Genomic DNA, 23,853 nt, shown 5'->3' with positions numbered 1-23,853 from the left:
TGTACAGTCAAGTGTAAAAATATGGGTGCGTACAACTTATCAAAAATATGTCCCATAGCACTTTATGTCGGCGGAATAAGGTCTCGGTACATATTTTTGAGCGGATAAAATCGATACGTATTTTTGCACTTGACTGTATGTTAAGGTCCTATGTGAAACTTCGGACACATTTCTACTCTTTAAACTCACCTTAGAAAAGAACTTAATATCCCTCGTACTAGTCTTAAAACTGGTCCTCCTGCTAAACGTAGTCGACGGTTTCAATAACTTCATATTAATCGTCGCTCTATCGATATACTGTATCAACTTCTCAAGCAATGAGTAAGCGAATCTGAGTTCGATTGCTACACCCGTAGTGGTCTGTTCTGTGTCGCTCTGTTGAGCTTTGCTGGGGCGATGTAGCTTGTAGCCTTGGTATTGGAGGTATTTGAGGAACTCTTGGGAGCGTTCTCGGTCTTTCTTCTTTTCTTTGTCGGTTAGGAGATCGTAGGGAACTAGTTGAGGGTGGATGCCGCCTGAGAAACAAAAGTGTTGTTACATACATACCTATCGTTTAATATAATCGCTTGCGAGTTAGTTTATATAGTGTTTTGTGATATAGTAACTTGACCACAGATGTCATATATACCATAGATCAAGCAAACGTATCTACTCAGCGTGTCAAATGAATTCAGTGAAATCCACTGAGTTGTCCGTCTTTACTCGCAGCTTGCAGCTTTCGGGCGTCAATTTTTGTAAGTTGAAGTCAACCAAAACATAAAAAATGCCTCGTTACGTGATATTTAATTGCAACAACACAAAAATTATGAACAATCAAGAGCCTGAGGCATATTTAAAATTACAGGCAAGAATCAACTTCAGTACAAAATTTGACACGCTCGGCTCCTATACAAATATATGAATTTGTTTCTTCTATCTAAATTAAGTTCTGTGAACTTGACATTATCGAGAGTTAAGTGATAGATTTTATACCTAGACTAAACCAAAAAAAACCAACTCGGCAATTCCGTGTATTTGTAAAAGTACAAATTAAAATGTAAGGTTTGAACTTTCATCTAATTAAAACGAGTTCTAAATTTAAAATAGTCAAAATTGGTGTCTTACGAAGTTAAGGATGCTCTTATTTTTTTTCAATCTTAATTTAGGAGTTTTTTTGAGTAACGAATGTGTCGCCCAACTCTAATGTTCTATTTTTTGCATTAATATTCAAAGAAAAGGATTACATTCATATTTATTTATTTTATAATACATTCCAGGGGTCCGATAATCGTTCACTGCACTAGTGGTCTAGGAAGACCATTAATACTTTGCGCAATAGATATATCTCTGCCATTCACAGAATATTACCTCCCATAATGGTTCGCTGCAGTACAGGTTTAGGAAGATCTGCAATATTTTGCGCAATAGATACCTCTATGAAATATTACCTCCGTTTGTAGTAAGTTCTTCCTTCTTCTTCTTAGCCCAGATATCGTGAGCGTTGTCAGCTAACCGTTCGGCCATATTCTGCATTTCCCTCGACAGAGTCAAATTGGTCATGTCAACGGGATGTGGGTTGTAGTTGAATGGAGTCGCTGAGTCCGTCTGAAATCATGGTTATTAAAATTATAAATAGACTTGTAATTTTAATTACAGTTTTTCACGTTTCCTTTTCATAAGCATATCGCAATGGTCTACAGCTCAGAGCATCTAGTTTAATGAGCTATTGTTGAGTTGAGTTGTGTTGGCTTCCTCATCTATTTTACGTTATTTTTGTTGTACATGGAGTTTCAATTCTATAGATTACATAACTATCGACAAGTCGCCTCATCTAAATTACTGTACTTGACAGAGCTGTATTTTTTTGAAAAAAAAAAATATCTAACCACCTGTAGATCTTTTTGTAGGTCTCCCCTTTGTCCCCTTGAATCTTTGTCTTGATTTTTTTCTTGTGACATAGCGTTAATGGTACTTCAATACAACAGTTAGATAGATATTTACAAAACAATTATAAGGTGTGGGCATACTCACCACAATGTCTGTCGGGCGCTGTTGCTGGATATGAAAACAACATTTAGGGTTAACACGGGGCCACACCAAGCTAAGGATATCATTATTTTACAAGGATATTTACAAAAATCTTTAAAATTTGTTCAACAAGATAGCAAAGTTGTGGTGATTGTGAATCTTGAGATTTGAACTAGGATAGGTATTATAGGAAGAGAACAAACTTTGCTGCCGAGTAAAACAACATAATTTTCGATTCTTTGGATAATAAGCGACTCTTTTTTACTTTAACGACTTTTTTACTTTTCTCGTATAAAATAGGTCGATTCACAATAGCTAGCGATAACCAATCATAATTTGGCCAAAAAATGTTCAATTATGATTATGAATATATATACTATGTTTTACTATGAATTTTTCAGTTTTTTGGTGTATGGTTTCCAAAATACCAGTGTTTTTGTAGTTTTGAATTGTCTATATCCATACAAAAATTAAGCTTAATTAAAATGTGTCTTCTTAGAAAGACACTGGCACTTTGGAGGTTAGATAAAGGGAACATATTTAGTTATTTACATGGTAAAGGGTAAACAGACATGCAAACTACATTTCCTATACAATAGACTACTAGACTCGTATCGAATTTAGCACATCAAGTTATTGTTTTCTGTAGTATTTGACTTAAGAAATCAATATTTATAGCTTGCGGGCATTAAAAGTGCGTGATGACTGCGTATTTTTAATTAAACATGTGTGTATATTTTTTTTAAATTATGGACTCCGAAAACGGTGTTGGCCGATGGAGTGACGTCACATAATTCAGATCAACTATGGAAATTAGAGGTAGTAATCTGATCTCCATAGAAGCAACCTCTATTGTATTAAAATTCATAGTCGTTGACAGGTGTGACAATGTGAAATATTTTTTTCTAAATATACTGACGTCATGTCATAGATATTCTATAGATTAATATGGCTGATGTTGTTTTTGCCTGATCAAGTAAAAGTAAACTTTCAATATTTTTTTTGCGGGTTTTTAAGTCGTAATAAAATATGGTACTATTTTTTTTCGTTTAATTAGACAGTAATTAATAATATAACACATACTTTGAAAAAGAGTCAAGTAGCCTATACAATGTCTAAAATAAACTAAAATTATATACCGTTTCTTTTTCCTTCCTAGTCTCTTCCTAAGAGTAGCAGCAGAAATTGAACAAATCATATGAATATCAATCTTCATATTCATGTGAAAATCACAGGAATATGAAGATTTCAAATACCTAATCATAATCATACTCGTTTACTATCTGACAAGTTGATAACAACTATAATAGGCTGCAAAAAGAAAAACAATCGTACCGTTATTTCTTTTCCCTTATCAGTTTCCTTTTGGAAGCATGAAGAAAAAACAAATATATTACGACTCTGTCGAACAATGTACCTATCATAAAATACATTGTAGCAAGTATTCAGGTGGATTTCCAATGAAAAACTTAATGTAGTAAGAATAAAGCGAAATTACCGTTTCTTTATTTTTGTCCATTCCCTCCTGACAGCGTGAATAAAATGAATACCATGAAGCAAATAAAACAGTTTTGAAGTCAAAGATAATTTCAACCGCATTACGGTGTTGTTATTAAAAATACATTACGAACGATATTTTACCCCGCCCATGCGTTGCATTGCATTGGCATTGCAAGGCATTGTTAATTTGTCTATTCAACTCCGATAATAGTTCACTGCAGTACTGGTCTAGGAATATCTGCAATATTTTGTGCAATAGAAAATAAGGCGTTGTTAATTTGTCATTAAAAAAAAATTAAATTCCCTGGCACAGTTCTTTGTCTAAACATTTCTATGAGGGGTTCATATCAAAGGGGTACATCAAATTAGTCACGAATTGCTCCATTTAGTTGTAACTACCACATTACTATACACATTTCCGCCACATTGCACATTGCATGTGGTAAGTACACCACATTGCTTAATACTTACGCCACCAGACTTGGACTGTCTTCTCATGGAGCTCCTATTAGTACTGGGCAGGTCTACTTCAGAATGTTCCACAGACCAGCCGAGGGCTAGTAAAGCCTTTAGGGATTCGCGGACTGGTTCCTTGTAGCGTTCTTTCTCCTGTAAAATAAAAATTATAATGATACAGTTCCTATATAATATTATATTAGTATGGATAAAATAAATTGAGCCTTATACGTACGTAGTCATTTAGCATGTTGTAGGGCTTGAGACGCGGATGAGACTTCTGACTATCCGACCATGATTCGCCGTACACCCAACCGTTCTCAATTTTCCTGTAGAATGAGAAATATAATTTTATGGAAAATTTCAAGAAGAAGAGTTCAGTATTCTATGATCATCCCTGATTCATAATTTATGATTTCTTGTTAATTTGTAAGAATTCTAGACTGTCTTCAATGTTTACTGCATTTTATCCATCAGTTTCACAAAGGAGTAAACCAGATTAATCAGAAGCCTGTACACATTTAGCACAATTATCATACACTTCAAAGGTTATCATAATTATTATAAAATCCACTTATTATTATAAAAACAAGTCTCTTTCGTATCGTTTAATTGCAAGTCAATTAAACGATCGGCTCAACATGTGCGAGATATGTGTAAAACTGTAGATCTCATAGCACTACAGGAAACATGGCTACTACAACATGATTTAAACTTCGTAAATGAACTCAACGACGAATTCGGTTGCTATGCTAAGTCATCGGTAGACACGGCGGCGGGTATACTGCATGGGAGGCCGTACGGCGGGCTCGCGCTAATGTGGAGGAAATCCGTCTTCAAAAATGTGTCTGTAGTGGACTGTGGCAGCGACAGAATCATCGCCGTGCGTATTCAAATCGAGAATAATGCGTTTTTAGCTTTTAGTGTGTATATGCCATACGATAGTAACACCGCTGAGGACCTAATTAACTTTACAAACTGTCTCGGAATAATAAGTGCTGTTATTAATGATAGTGAAGCGGAGAACGCATTTATCCTAGGAGATTTTAACGCACACCCGAATACACGGTTTGGTCTCGAACTCGACAATTTTTGTAAGGACGAGCAATGGGAATGTGCCGACTTGAAAATGTTAGGTGGTCAATCGGGCGCATTCACGTACTTGTGTGAGGCGAGCGGCGCGCGCCGGTGGCTCGACCACTGCGTGGCCACCTCCGCGGCGTACGAAATGATCAAGTGTGTGCGTGTGGACAATGACGTGTGTTGGTCTGATCATTTTCCACTATATATTGAACTAGACATGACTGTAATGATCAAAAAACTTAACCAGTGCTCTGCTAATAACCTCAGTAGAGTACTCTGGAGCAACAAGAGTACTGAACAATCATATAAATATGCGGAAATCTGTTATCATGAATTTAAAAATATGATTTCTCCCGTTCATTGTATTGCCTGTGATATTAACTTATGTAATAATTTAAGTAATTATAAGTTGATACTAGACTGTAGATATAATGATATTGTAAGAAAATTACAGAATGCCGCCGCTCGTACCTGTCACCGCCGTCCTCAGACCGGTGCATCTCGGAGGAAGCAGGTCGCAGGATGGAACCATCATGTCAGGGAGTCTCATGAGATAGCTAAAATGCATTACAAATGCTGGACCGTAGCTGGCAACCCTAGTTCCGGTGTTCATTACGAGAATATGCGAAACAGTCGTAGGGTTTTTAAAAACAAATTAAAGTGGTGTCAGTCGAATGAGGAACAAATAAAAATGAACATCTTAACTTTAACTCGCGCTAATAAAAACTTTTCAAAATTCTGGAAAGCTACAAAAGCTCTTAATAGTAAACAAGGGTTGCCAGCTTCAGTCAACAATGTTAGTGAACCAAAACTGATAGCAGAAATGTTCGCCTCTCACTTCAAGGTTGCGCCCTTGGCCGTTGAGGGTGTCTCCCCGTCGGGGCCGTCGGTCCCGGTGATCCCGCACGACAACAAGATCGTTTTTACAACGAGAGACATTGCAACAGTCGTCAAGAACATGAAGCGTGGGAAGTCGCCGGGGCACGATGGACTCAGCGTGGAGCACATCTTCTACGGGAGTGATGAGCTATATCGTATCCTAACTGACTTTTTCAATGCATGTCTAGCCCATTGCTATCTTCCTCCTGACATGATGAAGACAATAGTTGTTCCTATTGTTAAGAATAGGACTGGAGACCTGTCTAGTCTTAACAACTACAGGCCCATATCTCTGGCTACGATACTCGGCAAAGTGCTCGAGAGGCTCTTGCAACCTGAATTGACCAGGTGTCTTAAAATAGATCAAGCTCAGTTTGGTTTTCGTCCAGGACTCTCGACAGATTCTGCAATCTTAGGTCTGAAGTACACAGTGAATCACTATGTCAAAAGGGAGACGTCAGTATACGCGTGCTTTTTAGATCTTAGCCGCGCTTTTGACCTAGTCAACTATGATTTGCTGTGGGAAAAGCTATATACGTCTGGGACACCACCCGAGATTGTAGATCTGATGAGGTTCTGGTACGAGAGCCAAACTAATAGTGTGAAATGGGGTGACGTGCAGTCTAACGACTACAGGCTAGACTGCGGCGTGCGCCAAGGAGGGTTGACGTCTCCGGACCTTTTTAACCTATATGTCAATGACCTTATCGAGGAGCTGAGAGGCTCTGACGTTGGTTGCCATATTGGTAACGTATGTGTTAACAATCTGAGCTACGCAGACGATATGGTGCTTCTCAGCCCCTCGATAAGCGGTCTTGTAAGACTTTTAAGGATATGCGAAAGCTATGCCAGCACGCATGGCTTAAAATATAACGTGCTAAAGACCGAAATGCTCGTTTTTAGGTCAGGAAAGGGTCCGGAGGTGATACCTACGGTGTGTATGAGTGGTGAGCCAATTCGGGTTGTAAAGAGCTTCAAGTATCTGGGGCATATCCTGACCGAGTACTTGAAAGATGACGCAGATATGGAGAGGGAGCGCAGGGCTCTCGCAGTTCGGTGCAATATGTTGGCACGACGCTTTGCGCGTTGTTCGAGTGAGGTAAAGGTGACCCTGTTCAAAGCCTTTTGCCAATGCTTTTACACGGGTCAGCTTTGGAATAGGTACACTAGGCACTCGTTCAATGCGCTAAGGGTACAATATAACAATGCCTTTCGTATTTTGCTGAAATTACCACGTTTCTGCAGTGCGAAGGGCATGTTTGCTGATGCGAGAGTCCCTGACTTCTTCGCCATTCTGAGAGCCAGGTCAGCTGCATTCCGGGCGAGACTGATAGCCTCTAGCAATGAAATTCTGTCGCTGGTAGCTAGAGACTACAGTGACGAATTTAATAAACATTGGCGAAAATTGCACCGGTCTGAGAACGGCCATCTGTAGTGCATAAGTTTGTGAATGTTTTATTTCATTGTATTAGGTGTAAGTTTTACTTTTTATTTTTATTTGTATATTATTTATCACTTTATTGTATATTTTTATTGTATTTCTGGGTTTCTTGCCTGCCAAATAAAGAATTTATTATTATTATCGGAAAGGTTGGTTTTCTCAGCTCTAGGCTGGTAACTAAGCTACATTTACGGGTTATCCACCAAGTAAATGCAGCAGAGATTGTTAATTTGTTTCCTGACTATCGTTTTCTGTGTCAAGTTGCATGAATTTTCTCACAATTCGGCATGTATTTAATATAGCGGCTTTTTGTAAGGTAGTGTAAATGTATGATTTTAGGTCCAGTAATTTTAAACTATGGTGAAGGTGTTTTGGGATGACGCCTGTTGTGGATAAAACTATTGGAACTACGTACACTTTCTCCTGTCTCCATATCCTATAAACTTCGTCTTTTAGTTCTGCATATTTTGTTATTTTTTTTGTGATGGTCTTCTGTATATTGTGTGTGTTAGGGACTGAGATATCTATCAGGTAAGTAATCTTCTTTATTTTGTCTATTAACGTAATGTCTGGTCGATTATAGTGGATAGTGCGATCTGTCAGTATAGCTCGGTCGAAGTATAATTTGTGTGTTGTGTTCTCTAGAACTACCTGTGGCTTGTATTTGTAGTATGGTGTATGGTTGTTTTGAATGAGATTATGTTTGTGTGCTAGGTTTTGATGAATGATGTTTGCAATTTGATTGTGTCTGTGTGTGTAGTCTGTCTGTGTAAGTGTTGTACATGCTCCGGTTATGTGTTGTATGGTTTCCGACTGAGTGTGGCATCTACGGCATTTGTCATTTGTAACTGTTGGGTCTTTTATGATGTATTTTCGGTAGTTTTTGGTGTTTACTATTTGGTCCTGTATTGCAATAATGAAGCCTTCGGTTTCTGGGAACAAATTACCTATTTTCAGCCAAGTGTTTGATGCAGTCGTGTCTATGTGGGTTTGTTCTATGTCATGAGGATGTCGTCCGTGAAGTACCTTTTTCTTCCAGTTGTCGATCTGTTTAGTTTGTGGGTCATCATCGAGATGTCGCGTTTCAAGTGGTTGGTTTAGATTAAGTGGTGTGTAGTTGAGGTCATTTTGGACTATTGTTTTGTGAATAGAGCTTGTGTGTGATTTAGTGTGAAAGAATGTGTGTAAGCTGTATATTTGTTTTTGCCATAGGTGGCTGATGTTTATCATGCCCCTACCTCCTTTCTGTCTTTTTATAGTGAGTCTCTCTATTGCTGATTTGGGGTGTAAGTGTTTGTGTTTTGTAAGAGTTGTGCGTGTGGTTCGTTCTATAGCTTCTATATCAGTTTTAGACCATTTTATAACTCCAAATGAGTAAGTTAAGATAGGGATGGCGTAAGTATTTATGGCTTTAATTAAATTTTTTCCAGATAGTTGTGATTTACATATTTTATTGAGTCTGTTTTTGTATTCGTTACTTAATGTCTGTTTAGTTGTAGTGTGGTCTAAGCCCTTCAACTGTTTGTATCCTAGATATTTGTATAGGTCATTTGTTTCCAGTGCTGTTATAGTGTTATTGTCATCTAAAGTATAGTCACCCGGTTGTATTTTTCCTCTCACTATGTGTACTGTTTTACATTTCTCTATGCCGAATGTCATATTTATGTCCTTACTAAACTGTGATGTGATATCTACTAATTTCTTCATGTCTTTTTCTGTCTTGGTATATAACTTAATGTCGTCCATATATATGAGGTGTGATATGTGTGTGTCGGTTGGAGTGTTCCTAAATTTGTATCCGACTCGGCTTTGGTTCAGAAGATGTGATAAAGGGTTCAAGGCGAGGCAAAACCACATGGGACTCAAGGAATCACCTTGATAAATACCTTTCTTAATAGCGATAGTGCGTGTAATTATTGTCTTGTTACCGGCAGCTAACTGAAGGGTGGTTTTCCAGTGGGACATTATATTGCGAAGAAAGTGGGTTATTTTTGGATCAATTTTATATATTTCTAGTATCTGTAGTAACCAGGAATGAGGGATGCTATCAAAGGCTTTTTTGTAGTCTATGTATGTACAGTGTAGGTTCCTATTTTTAGCAGTCGCGTGTTTGTGGATAGTGGAGTCAATGATCAGTTGCTCCTTGCATCCCATATGGCCTCGCCTACATCCTTTTTGTTCCTCTGATATGATTTGGTTATGTTCTATGTGACTATTGATTTTTCTAGTTATTGCTGACGTTAATATTTTATATATGGTGGGTAAGCATGTGATCGGTCTGTATTGTGATGGATGTGTGGAGTGAGTTCCTTTTGGTAGCATATATGTTATACCGGTTGCAATAAACTCTGGTATATTTTGTTTCCCTAATACAATGTCTGTCAAGTTTTTTGCTATATGTTTGTGTAGTGATGTTAATTTTTTATACCAGTAATTATGTATCTTGTCTATACCTGGTGATTTCCAATTGTGTAGATTAGCTGTAATATTATTTATGTCTGTTTCTGTAATCTCTTCAAATTTCATCTCTTCTATTGTATCCCACTTGTTTCTTTCAATTTCTATCCAGTCTGCTTGGTCATTATGTTGTATATCTTCCCCCCATATACTACCCCAGAATGTCTCAAGTTGTGTTTGTGTCGGTATGGGTGTGTCCGCGTCAGCCTCTGCATGTTGTGTTTGACTATGTAGGTTCCTATAAAATCCTTTTTCATTTGTAGTAAATAAAATATTATCATTCTTCCGTTTTTGCCCCTTCAGGTACCTCCTAAGTCTATGTACTTTAAGCGCCAGTTTTTGTTTTAATGTATCTAAGTATTCTTCAGGTTTCCTATTATCTGCTTCGTGTCTAGTGTGTATAATTCTACTTCTGAATATCTCTTCTACTCTTTTAACTACTTGGCGAGACCTATTATTATTTATATATTGAGTGAGTCTACCGCAATCTGCCCTAAGTTTTTCAATATCTCTTTCTAATCTTACTTGCCATGGAGGTTTCTTAATGTCTTTTTTTCTATTGTGTGGTGCATGTTCCGTAACTTTATAGTTCAACTCTTCAGATATGACTACCGCAGTGCAATAAATAAGGGTATGGATGTCTATTAGCTGTATATCATCAGAAACAAATCGGTTCAGTATGTCGCGGTCAAATAAATAAACAAATTGAGATAGTTTTCAGCTGTATTTCAATTTTGGTAATTTAGGTCTACTTGCGGGGTCCATTCCAGAGTATTTGGTAATTGCAGCCTGAAATTTATCAAGGATTGCTTGGGTGTTTGGTTCAGTTATCGTGTCGGGCTCTACTAGAGTTTCTATGTCAGTTTCTAGGGTGAATGTCATAGTTTCAGTCTGTGTTGACGAATGGGTCATGTTTGATTGTGTATATGAAGTATGTGTGTTTTGTGAGTGATGTTCTATATCTTGAGTTTGATTGTATGATGGTATGATAGGGGTACTATTTGAGTCAGGTATCGATTCTATATCATTTAACTGTATTTTTACTTCGTCTTTCAATCGTGTTAGTTCACAGTCACTTAGTAACTTATTCCTAATAATGGCTCGTTTTTGATCGGATACGCGTTGTTCGGTAACTTTAACAGTGGGGTATTGTCGAGAGAAAAGCTCATGCAACTGTTTGCGATAAGTGGTCATGTCTGTTTCTAGTTTGGTGATATAATAGTAGGTGCGCATGATGAATAGGTTAACTTCTTTACTCCAACTCATGCGCACTCTCTGCTTCCCAGCCTTAGTGGACGCAGGCATAAAGGCATTCGCCTCCTGCGCAACATCTAAGTCGGGCGTGGGTACTCTGGAAGAGCTTGCACCCACGGAGGACAGTGGTGATGGAATATATGATGCTGTTGATGGACTGTATGGTTCTACTACTGAGTTTAAACTAATGTCGTCATAATCGGTCAGTCTGTCGTCTGTCTGGTTGGCTGACTTTTTGACAAGTCATGATCGTCACATTATTGCTTCTGTTCTACCTTTGTCATTCCATCTGGCCTATTCCTTCATAGAATCGGACATAAGAAACTCAATTTCTTTTTTCTATCAAATTAATTTGAATGAGCGAATTGAAAACGTTACCTTGAAGCCCAGGCGTCATGGTAATGCTCGGAGAACTTTTGAACAATGGTGTTGAGATCGTTGTTGAGCGCGACTGATGAAGTGTTGATTGGTTGCGGGTCGTATTGTGGGTTGTCTGGACCGCCTAAAATTAATAAATTATATTATAAATTCAATTACAGTCCTTCTATGTTACTTGTGTCATTGTCGGAGAATTGAACAAATTTAATTAAAAAAAAAATTATAAAAGTTAATTGTAAATGTGTAGATAAAATTATAGGTACATACCGGTAGATTGTTGTTCTTTGCCATAGAACTCATCGTCGTAGTTCTTGACAAGAGAGTAGTCCGGCGGGAGAGCGCAACCTGAAATTAAATAATTAATTACTCCCGTAAGATGAAGGATATAAAAATCACTTAAACGTAATGTTTGAAATAAAGTGTTTATATAGGAGACAATTTTATGCAACCTAGAAATTAATATTTAGGTAAGGTGACCTTGACCTTGAAAATCAGGTTCGAAATAAATACCTACGTTGGCTTTTATTCCTGTTTTTTTTTTCTGATAATAATTTTTCGTAAAATATATTGTTATTAACTAGCTTTTGCCCGCGTTAGAAAGAGGCAAAAAGTAGCCTACGTCACTTTCCTTCCCTTTAACTATCTCCGCTTAAAAAATCACGTCAATTTGTCGCTCCATTTTGCCGTGAAAGACGGACAAACAAACAGAAACACACACTTTCCCACTTGAGGAGTATCTTTTCAAAAGGACTTATTTCTATGAAATGAAAAGACACTCCTCATTTATAATATTAGTAGGCTTGTGTCGTTCACGAACTATGAACTGTTAGGAATAAAATCCATCAATGACCGAAATGAACTGAATCTTTCCGTGCTCTGTGAATCGGTCTTTGCTCATTTAGTTCAGTATAGGTTCGGCGAGCGCGAGCGGTTTGGATCGAGAACGAGTGTGTGACTGCGCCGACCGAGAGCGAGAGCTACTTAGCAGAGCAACAAAAAACGTCAAGTTTTCATATTGAACTTCGTTTACTTACAACCTTTCGGCCCGGAATGTTACTATCTCTGGACTATTCGTATCATTTTGACACTATTCGGTCCCATTCGTTCTGATCTTTCCGACCGCAGTGGTCGCTGAGACCAGCGACCACTGCGGTCGGAAGCCAGACGGCTGAACTAAATGAGCAAAAGACCTAAAAGAGCGAACTAGTTCGTGGGAGCGATTGAACGAGATCGGAGCGCTCCGATCAACGAACGAAACGGCACAAGCCTAAATATTAGTATGGATTTAGGATCCATGTTGGGGAGAGAAGAAGAAGAACAAATTAAACGCGCCTGCAAAAATCATCAAATCTACTTATAGATTCTACGTCGTCATTCCGTTAGCGCGATTCAGGAATCGCCACTACCCGTACAGCGCCATCTAGCGTGAAATTCAAACTCACCGATAGCGATGAGACAAGGAAGCGCCTTCCCAAACAGTTCAGGGTCGTAGTCCATCTTGCTGAGTGAATCGAAGATGTTGCTGAACAGCATCATGGTCAGGCGTTTCTCTTCGTCTGAGGAACCACCGGAGCCGGAGCTACCGTAGTATTTTGCGCAGCGTTCGTAGTGGAGGGTTAGTAACTATGGACAAGATAACTCGGTAAATAAAACCTTACGGTCTCAGAGGAATTTCCTCCCGCGGACGCTCCGGCTGTGGAATGAGCTCCGGGACTACCTCTACATTCCTATTGACGTTAGTTCGAAAATCACTTTGCCTAACTCATTTGGCCGAATTATGAAATGCCTAACGCTCTTTTGGCCTAACGATCATTTGGCATAATTTAAATTTTGCCCCAAAAATGACATTACCCAGAACCGATTCGCTGTTAGAAAGGTAGGTTTAGGTTAGGTTAGAACCGTGACCTCACACAAATCCGAATCGCTTCTAAAAAAGTGGGTTTTAACGGCGTTAGGCGAAACAATATTAGGACATTTAAATTAGGCCAAATGATTATTATGCCAAAAAATATTAGGCGATCTAAAAATCGAAGAAAAAACTTTAGGAATCTAGATATACATCCATGAGCTCCCTGCCGAGATATTCCCGATGAACTACACGGGGTTTTTCAAAAAAGTAGTATACAAGCTTCTAATGGATCGGCAACGCGCATGTGCACCCCTTGAGCTGCAGGCGTTCATAGGTTACGGTGACCGCTTTCCATCAGGCGACTGTATGCCTGTTTGCCACCGACGTGGTATAAGTGAAATGAAAAGTGACTGAACCGATTGAGTGGTTACTTCTTCGAGGTTATAGAATGAATTCATAATCAATCCAAACCTAACTAAACATGTTTTGATGATCAAATCTCAAATTCCAAGTTTTTCTCATCATACGGTCTATCAGCGTATTTTGAACAGAGGTAGGGTGCATTGGGGTAATTTCGAAAGTAGTCTAATTTCCAAAGTCACTTAAAAATCACCATTTATTTCCATTATATCAAGTTTCCCCTTTCGAAATTTCCCGAGCATTTCTGTGCTTCGAAATTACCCCAATGCACCCTACAGTAAACGGACATAAAGAATGCACATCGGTTATTTCATTCGGATAAATTCGCACATATCCAGCAGGCCTCCGTGGCGCAGTTGGGAGCGCGATGGCCCGGCAAGGCCAGAGGTCACAGGTTCGAGTCCTGCCAGAGGTGTGAATTTTTCCATTTTTAACCCCCGACGCAAAAACGAAGGGGTGTAAGTTTGACGTGTCTGTCTGTTTGTCTGTCTGTCCGTCCGTCTGTCTGTCTGTCTGTCTGTCTGTCTGTCTGTCTGTCCGTCTGTCCGTCTGTCCGTCTGTCTGTCTGTCTGTCTGTCTGTCTGTCTGCGTGTGTGTCTGTCTGTGGCATCGTAGCTCCCGAACGGATGAACCGATTTTAATTTAGTTTTTTGTCTGAAAGCTGAGTTAGTCGGGAGTGTTCTTAGCCATGTTTCATGAAAATCGGTCCACTATGTCGCGGTCGGGGGTTTTTACAAAATTTTAATTTTGTGGTTGGGTTATTCCTTTAATTTAATAATATTCAGATATGACTGATGATAGGCACTTACTCTGAGCGCAACAGTAGTATACTCCGATAGCCGAGACACATCAACAGTAAGTTTCCTCAGCAGCTTGAGCAGCATAGACGGTTGCATGGCAGAAGTCAGTGCCACCAAAAAGTCTGAAACCGCTTCACGCTGACCTTTGGTCAGCATACGGTTCTTGGATAACCTGCAAAAAAAATATTTCATATCAGATGGTTGACTTTTTTCTGGGTTTAAAATTATAGTCATTATGAGGACTAGAAACGACCATATGACATTTTACACACCACGTGGCGTGACTATAATCACTTGGTCTCACGCATACATTTTTTCATTTTTAGGGTTCCGTACCAAAAAGGTACAACAGGAACCCTTATGGTGCGACTCTGTCCGTCTGTCTGTCCGTCTGTCACATTCCTAAATATCTCGAGAACTACTAATGCTATCAACTTGAAATTTGGAATAGTTGTGAACATTGTGAACCTCTACAAATAGAAGGTATATTTTTTTTAAATTTATTAATTTTAATTGTAGAAAATGGCAAAAATGAAAGGGGGGCAAACTGTAAATTTCAAGTTACTAGGTCAAGTGGGGTATCGTTAGAAAGAGCTTAAATTGAACGTAAATAAACTATTTTTTATAATTTTTTTCTTGTGGAAAAAAAAAGAATTTTGAAGGAAAATGTAAAAAAAAATACCGTTCCCCCCCCTTATCTCCGAAGTTTACCAACAAAAAATTATGAAAATTTTAGGAAACATTGGTTTTATGCTAAATATTGCAGGAAAAATATAATCGTGTTTGTATCTTGAAAACTTTTTTTTAATTCACAAAAAACTTTTCACATTTTTACTTTTAATTTACCCACCTTTGCGGATGTATATAGTACTTCAAATTAATACGAGATGTTACGTAAATCATCTTCTTTCCAATAAAGTAAAAATTGTTTAAATCGGTTAACATTATAAAGAATAATCCCTGAAAAACCAACATACTATGGTCGCGGAAATTAGTCAGCAAATTCACCGAGAGATGGCGCTATACACAATAATGCTCATTAGTACCTATACTTTTGTCTTCTAGTCAAGTCGTTAGAGTTATGTGAAAACATGAGATTATTTTAACTGGGGAGTTTGAAAGTTTGTACGGAACCCTCGGTGGGCGAGTCCAACTCGCACTTGACCGGTTTTTTTTTTATTTACCAACACTATTTTGTTGCTGTAGCGACCTCTGTCCTGTGAGTTTCCTCATTGAGTAAGACGAATATATCTGACAATTTGCACTGTTATTGTCCCAGATTTGTAAGAACCTCTTTTTGACACATGACAGTGTCCACAGTACGTAAACACGCGCAACCTAATGAAATTTTAAATAAAATCCTGTGATAATATTTAAAAAAATCAAGTACTTAAAAACAATATTTCGCTTACTTTAAACATAATCTAGCACATGTTACATTTTTGCGGATCTTCGTTAGTGAGTATTTTACGATATTAATTTATCACGCAGGATTTACTTATTATGTCATTTATCATTCATTTTTATTTTTAAACTAGTGCTGTGGCAGTCTGTGATTTCGATTCAAATGACATTTCAGTAAGTTGATAGTAATCGTATATTTGTTTAGGCGCCTCCTTGTACATAGGGCCTAATCGATTCAACCAATTCTAAATTAATCGTTAGATTTGGCAAACGATACGTCTTAGCCACATCGCAACATACTTCAAAACAAATGTGTCAAAAATGTGAACTTACAAATCCGGGACAATAAATAGCTTCAATCCAGTATAAAAGAAGAAAAAGAATCCATACATAATATTATAAATGGGAAAGTGTGTGTGTCTGTTTGTTTGTCCGTCTTTCACGGCAAAACGGAGCGGCGAATTGTCGTGATTTTTTAAGTGGAGATACTTGAAGGGATGGAGAGTGACATAGGCTACTTTTCGTCTCTTTCTAACACTTACCTAAAAAACCGGCCAAGTGCGAGTCGGACTCGCCCACCGAGGGTTCCGTACAAACTTTCTTTCAAACTACCTAGTAAAAATAATCTCATATTTTCATATAACTCTAATGACTTGACTAGAAGACAAAAGTATAGGCACTTATGAGTATTATAGTGTATAGCGCCATCTCCCGGTCAATTTGCTAACTAATTTGCGCGACCTGGTTTTTCAGAGATAATTCTTTATAATGTTAACCGATTTAAACAGTTTTTACTTTATTACACAGAAGATGGTTTACGTATATAATTTATAAAAAATAGTTTATTTACGTTCAATTTGAGCTCTTTCCAACGATACCCCACTTGACCTAGTAACTTGAAATTTACAGTTTGCCCTCCTTTCATTTTGGCCATTTTCTACAATTAAAATTAATATATTTAAAAAAATTATACTTTCTATTTATAGAGGTTTACAATGTTCACAACTATTCCAAATTTCAAGTTGATAGCATTAGTAGTTCTCGAGATATTTAGGAATGTGACAGACGGACAGACAGACGGACAGAGTCGCACCATAAGGGTTCCTGTTGTACCTTTTTGGTACGGAACCCTAAAAATAGGGGGAGTAGAATTTTGTATGGAGCATTCCACAATTTTCGAATTTAATGCGAGCGAAGCCGCGGGCAAAAGCTAGTATTTTATAAATAAATAGACCATATTACTCAAGTGACGAACATTTTGCTAATGTATTCAATTAAATTGTCATTTTGTTTCCATCCTACTCTTCTAAATTATTTTTCTACTCCCAAACTGTTATTCGTCATTTACAGGGTCGTGCATAGATCTTTAAAACCCTACATAAAAGTCTATTCACCAAAGCTAGCGTCCGCCGGCTTTTCGCGCATGCGCGCAGTATCGAAAAAACTGAAAACGCATTGTTTGGCTCTGTAACCATGGCAACGCATTGTTATAACGATACTGCGCGCGTGCGCGGGAAGGCTTTGGGCAGCTGAGCTGACAGTGCAAACCTTTGCGTCAAAATACAGGAAACAGTGTGAATTTCACGTAGGTTATTCAAGAAAACTATTAAAAACTAAGTGCATGGTCGTAGAAAAAGTATTGTATGCAACGGTGTTTAACTGAGTCAAAAAATACTCGTGGCGTCTTAATAACAATTTTCGGCTTCGCCTCAAATTGTTATCGACGCCACTCGTCTTTTTTGACTTCCTTTAAACGCCTGTTGCATAAAACACTAATCTGTGATGTATTTTTATATATATTTTAATGTTATCTGGTGTTTCATCTTAAGGATTTTGTTATGTTAGTATAAGGATTTTAAACTGTATGTGCATGCATGTACCTGTGCTTTTTTAGCAAATATTTTGACCTGGGGCCGATTGCATAACAAAGTACAAGCTAATATTATTAGTGGTTTTGGTTGTAACTTGTACTTTTGTGTTGCATAATAAATTACAAGATACAAATATACAAGTACCTAATTACAAGCTAATAATATTAGTAATTTAACTTGTAACTTATATTTTTTTGTTGCATAATAAAATACCAGTAAAAAACTACAACTTGCAAAATATTATTGCTAATAACTTATATAATTAGTGAATTTTACTAGTTTCTGTTGCAAAATGAAGGTAATATAACAATTTATTAGAACAAACTTGTAATTATTTCTTCGTATGTCAGGGGCACCATATTTTTAAATATTAGTTGTCTATATTGACGGGTTGGAATTTTATTGTAATCGAAAATGAACCTCGTATTAAATTCTTCTGATGATGAAGATGCGGAATTGATCTTACAAAGGCGACACCGAAAAATTTATAGTAAGAGAATCAATTTCGCCTTTGAAAACCGGGCACATTTTTACGAAATGTTCCGTATGACAGCAATTAAAGCTGAACGAATTCTTCAAGCAAAGGTTTCACTCATTCAGCCAAGGAATTTACTTAAGCCGGCCACACACCCACAGTTCAACCGTGCAAATCCGACACACAAAACCTAGTGTGTGTGGCCGGCTTTACGTATCGCGTAGAATTAAAAAAAATCTCAGGCAGAGGTTTGAGTCATCCAAGTAATTTACTCATAATTTATATAATTCGCAAATAATATTAGTAGCAATATTACAAGTTTGAATAAATATATTATGCAACAGAATATATAAGTAGTATTATTAGTAAACTTATGCAATCGGCCCCTGATTAGATTTATGATATTATGGTTCTTACCTATGCGTGTAGAACATTACCGTGTGTGTAGAAGTTTGCCTGCTCAGTACAGGTAACATGTAATTGAAATGGTTCTTACCTATACACCGTGTGTAGGGTAGCATCAAGCAAGCTAGCGTAGTTCTCAGCTTCGTTGTAGAAGTTGGCGTGCTTGATGAGTAGAGGCAGGATCGAGTTGCCAATGTATCGGTTCATGGAGAGAGCCATGTCTGACTCACAGCCATCGTTCTGTAAGAAAATGAATTTGTATATAAATGCAGGTAGTTACTAAATTAGTATTTGCTAGGAATTGGCTAGGACAAAGGAAATATATTATTCAAATAAATCATAACAGTCCACATCATAGAAAGGTGTTATTTCCAGTTCAAAATATCAGTTTAAAATATTAGAATAAAATGGCCTTTGATCCACAGACAGTCATTTTAGATGGCTTTCTCAGTCAGTACCTGGCAAAAGGTGCGCAGGGTCAAAGACATATATAACTCCATATAGACAGATAAAGTCTAAGAAAAAAACGTACCTCAGTACCATACAGAAAAAGGTACGGTGGCCTATATGGCACCTTTGGGGTACGCTCAGCTAGATGGCGCTAATATTAATTTAAATTTGACATTTTAACACATATCAAGCTAAGAATATGGGCCAAATTGTCAAAACTGAGGTTCAAAAGTTTTAAGTCTGTGTCAAGAGATGGCAGTCTATGCACTGTGATTACACATTTTACTTCGACAGTAACTCTCTTTAACCTCCTGGATCCCCCGGTCCTCACTTGAGGACATAAGATCAAAAAAAATCTCCTGTGAAATGTCAAAGCAGCATAACAAGTTTGTAGGCATAGAACGTTACCGAACGAAACTGTCAACCAAATAAAACAGACACCTAGCCTCAGATGGCCAATCAGCGATCAGTGCGGCTTTGACATCTGTCACTATCGGCTACACGGTGTCCCGAGGTAAGTAAATCCGAATTTATTTCACTGAAAGTCTAATTATATATTTTTGTTTGGTTTTAATTAATAAATATATAATGTATTTCATATGTCAGTAAGTAAATTTCATCCATACATATAAAAAACTTTGGTTTTATATAGCTCTGAAGTTTATGTACTCGTGTGAGTACTAGCGGATTTAAACAAGTAAGTTATGTTCTCGGATGAGTACAACCGGTCTCAATAATGTAAGATTTTTTATTTCACATAAAAGTTGATTACATTTTAATTCCGATTTTCAGGCTTAAAAAACTGTGGAATAGAGGAAAGAAGAAGATATATATCAGAAGTTATAAGATAGAATATAATTGTATTAGAGGTAAACACCGTCAGCTGTGATGAAGAAGATGTTTCTGAGTGTGAACTGGCTCCAAGAGATAAAGAGACGAAGATTGAGATTGTACATGCATCTTCTTCAATTAGACTTCATCAGCAAAGTGGCTCGGCATATGCCTATGATGACTGAAAAGCAAACAAGGATACCTTCAAACTGGAAGAAGAGTAGAAGAACCACATGCTCTAAATTATAGCTAGAGCATTTGGTACTACTTCTTTGGGTATCCGTGTCTAACTATTCAGAGAAACTGTTATGTATACTGATTTCCATACCAAACAACAGTCAATTTTGTGAGTCTTATTATTTTGTATTGTTAATAAAATTTTAAAGATACAAAATAATTATCTTCACTAGTCACTGACACCGAAAAACACATGTACTAAAAACTAAATTTTAATGTAAGACCAAAGTCCTAATCAATGTAAGACTAAGTATTTAAGTTACTTAATTAAAGCTTAATCTATAAGGTAAGATAAAGATGTCCTATAAAATCTAAAACTGAAGATTAAAATTATGAATTAAAACTAAACTATATTTTTATATAGACAAAAATGTCCTCAGAAATGTCAGCCATAAAATATTATTTATTTAGTAAGGAAAACTGTTACTGTAATTTCTAGTTTAGTTTTCATTCAAGTAATTTGCTTGATATGCAACTTACGTAACTTTGTTACATATGTACTACTATACTAATAGTACCTACACAATTTATTCCAGAAGAGTTTAATATCAAACCGAATTTTTATTTTTTGCCTTTATTAAGTACCTACAGAAGTATTTTTTTGTGTTTATTATGCAAGATTCATAGTTTTTCGGTTTATTTCAGACTGAATTAATATAGTTTTAATATAAAAAGTATTTTTTATATTTTTTTATGTAATTATAGTTGATTTCTGTAGTATTTTGTTTTATTTGTTTGGTGTCTCGAGTGAGGACAAAGTCCCCATGTACTCGCCTGAGCCCATAAGGAAAAATCGAGGGGAAAACACTATGATTTTTTTTACTATTTTTCCTACGTTACTGGTTACTTATTAAATCGATTTTTCCGAAAAAAATACAGTTTTTCCAGATTTAATACCTTCAGGATCCAGGAGGATAATACTCGATCCTCTTTGGCAGGATTGAAATAGATGGGACGTTTAGGAGGCCAATATACATTTTGTATCACTCAGTCAAAATGTTTAGTCATTACTCATCGAAATTAAGCAATATTTTTTATTATAAATGGGCTTACTCTTGGCCACAGACTAGCCAAATGCAAAGACGTGACATACGATGGAGTGATCTCGTTCTCTCTTTTAGTTTGAATAGGTAGACGTTTGACGATGGTGGAGCACGCTTACCTATGAAATACCTATTTACTTTTGCTTTAAAGAGACCTGGGGCCCGTTTCTCGAAAGGTACAAGCCTTGTATTACAAGTGCGCGAACTGTCAAATCGTATGGGTTGTCATGGAAACACACTTGTAATACAAGGCTTGTACCTTTCGAGAAACGGGCCCCTGGATTGTACTCATGAAGAAACACAGACTCAGGCAGGGCATTCCACTCTTTGGCGGTTCGCAAATGAAATGTTGAAGCGAAACGCTTAGTGCAATGGGCGTAGATAGGGCAATGTGACATTAAACACTAAATAAAATGTGAACTATTTCAAAGTCGCTGGCTCGGCCACCTGGAAAGGATGGGAGAGGATCGTGGTGTGAGAAGAGCATATGTGGGACGCCCGGGTGGAAAACGTCCGCGTGGGCGTCCCAGATATCGCTGGTGCGAGGAAGCCCTGAAAGAACTCTCCGCATTCGGGCTACCCGACTGGCGTGAAGTGGCGCAGGATAGGGCAGAGTGGCGATCTCTTGTGTCGGAGGCCAAGATCCTTTTTGGGTCGCTGAGCCAGTGAAGTAAGTAAGTATTTCAAAGTCGTAGGGATGACAATTAAGTCAGGGGCAAGTACGATTAAACTAAAGTAAAACATAAATAACGTTTGGTTTAACTTACCCTATCCAGCATGGTAGCGGCACGCAAGTCTGGAAGGAACGCCTCTTCTAGAAGGCGGTAGAAGAGTTCTTGCGTCTCAATGCCGTACACTCGCTCGAGAAAAAGCACGACGCTCTGCTTGTGCCCAGGAATCAATCCAGATGGCATATCTGGAAGAAGAAATCTCCATTAGTCATTGATCAGGATATAAAAGCATTTTGAAAACACATTACTACAAATCACTTTTCTTCTTTCCCAATAGATAGATAGATAAACAAATAAATATAAATAAATAAATATTGAGGACACCTTACACAGATCAACTTAGCCCCAAACTAAGCAACGCTTGTACTATGGGTGCTAAGCGACGATATATATACTTCAATAGATCAATCATACACATAGAAAACATCCATGACTCAGGAACAAATATCTGTGCTCATTCACACAAATAAATGCCCTTACCGGGATTCGAACCCTGGACTGCGGCTTAGCAGGCGGGGTCACTACCGACTGAGCCAAAACGGTCGTCAAGCTAAAGAGATAAAAGCTTTATTTGATTGCAGCAATAACACACGCTTAAAAATACAACACAAATATAACAAAAAAAAAGAACCGAAACATACAAATTGACTTAAGAAAAAACGAAAGTGGCTAAGAATCTGATGATATTTCACATTTTTTTCGTTTTTTTGTCATTGTATTTTGATTGTTGCAACATTTTTACCTGATTTAGGCCTCTCTTCGCCAGCAGCAGGGTTGTGCAGCGTAAACCGTAGACTCAGTACACCCTGAAGGTCTTCAAGCGGCACAAGAGAACGCAGAATGGCGCGCGCTCGTAGCGATTCGTTCTTGCCCTGAAACATACCAATTTTTAACTTTTTCCAGTATCTCGTTGCCATGGTAACGGTCTTACGGTCTTTTTGATCTTTCCACAATATGAGTTTAAGGGTCTAAGGGAACCCTAGCGACATCTACCATAAGAGCGTTTTCACATAATCCGATCCGATATCGGAAGATGTAGAAAGCATATAAAATGGCCGCCACAAAGTTGGCGTCTTGAATATGTCAGATATTGGTCCTACATCTGATATCGGAACGGATATATTAGTAAATGCTATACTTAAAAGCTTCTTAAACTGTAAAAAATATTTACCAATACAATGACCCCAGCGTCAGGAGCACACCTTCCTGGTAGGTAAAGGTATGTCTGCTAGTGTGCAGTAGAAATTCAAGATATGCTAACACCCTGTCACTGTTTCATGTTCTCTGCCTACCCCTTTTGGGAATAAAGGCTCGAGTTTATGTGTATATTTACCAAAGCGATAACTCCAGCGTCAGGTGCACACCTTCCCAGCAGGTCTACAAGTGTGCAGTAGAAATTCAAGATGGCGGCGCCAGTGTCGTTGTAGTCCATATCTTCATAACATAATACAATTCCTATGTGGCTAAAATTACTCAAATATACTGTTAGCCTACAGCTAAGATGTGATTTAGTATTGCCTACTATGAAAACAATCCTTTACTCCCTAAGCTGTAAGTTCCTCTTTTTGCCACATCTGTATTGAAGTTTGTAGCGATGTGGTGAATACGTATCGTTGGCCAAATCTAGCGATTTTCTACGAGTAAATTGATGAGTTATGTTTAAGTAGAAGAAGAATTACCAAAGCAATAACTGCAGCGCCAGCGTCAGGTGCGCACCATCCCTGTAGGTCTACGAATGTGCAGTAGAAATTCAAGATGGCGGCCCCGATGTGGATGTACTTAGAAATATTTTTCGTTTCACTCAAACTTGAGCAGTGTTATGTGCTCTGCCTTCCCTTATTGGGAATACAGGCGTGAGTTTAGTATGTGTTGAAGGTCATTT

General features: G+C 37.8%; 1 protein-coding gene across 1 annotated transcript in view; it reads right to left on the bottom strand.

Annotated features, from left to right (window-relative positions):
* The window catches only part of LOC125236899 (ryanodine receptor), a 302,209-nt gene that overhangs the window by 87,555 nt on the left and 190,801 nt on the right, over positions 1-23,853 (bottom strand). Inside the window, exons 58-69 of the mRNA XM_048143817.1 lie at positions 22,714-22,843; positions 22,008-22,156; positions 18,771-18,919; positions 14,534-14,696; positions 12,898-13,078; positions 11,723-11,800; positions 11,456-11,579; positions 4,199-4,292; positions 3,979-4,116; positions 2,011-2,034; positions 1,428-1,584; positions 190-515 (exon numbers count right to left, since the gene is read on the bottom strand). Coding sequence (XP_047999774.1) covers positions 190-515; positions 1,428-1,584; positions 2,011-2,034; positions 3,979-4,116; positions 4,199-4,292; positions 11,456-11,579; positions 11,723-11,800; positions 12,898-13,078; positions 14,534-14,696; positions 18,771-18,919; positions 22,008-22,156; positions 22,714-22,843 — 1,713 coding nt within the window. The remainder of the gene's footprint in view (positions 1-189; positions 516-1,427; positions 1,585-2,010; positions 2,035-3,978; positions 4,117-4,198; positions 4,293-11,455; positions 11,580-11,722; positions 11,801-12,897; positions 13,079-14,533; positions 14,697-18,770; positions 18,920-22,007; positions 22,157-22,713; positions 22,844-23,853) is intronic.

The sequence above is a fragment of the Leguminivora glycinivorella genome, chromosome 20 (assembly GCF_023078275.1).
Source record: "Leguminivora glycinivorella isolate SPB_JAAS2020 chromosome 20, LegGlyc_1.1, whole genome shotgun sequence".
NCBI classification, from domain to species: domain Eukaryota; kingdom Metazoa; phylum Arthropoda; class Insecta; order Lepidoptera; family Tortricidae; genus Leguminivora; species Leguminivora glycinivorella.
This window is presented reverse-complemented; position numbering and strand designations above follow the sequence as displayed.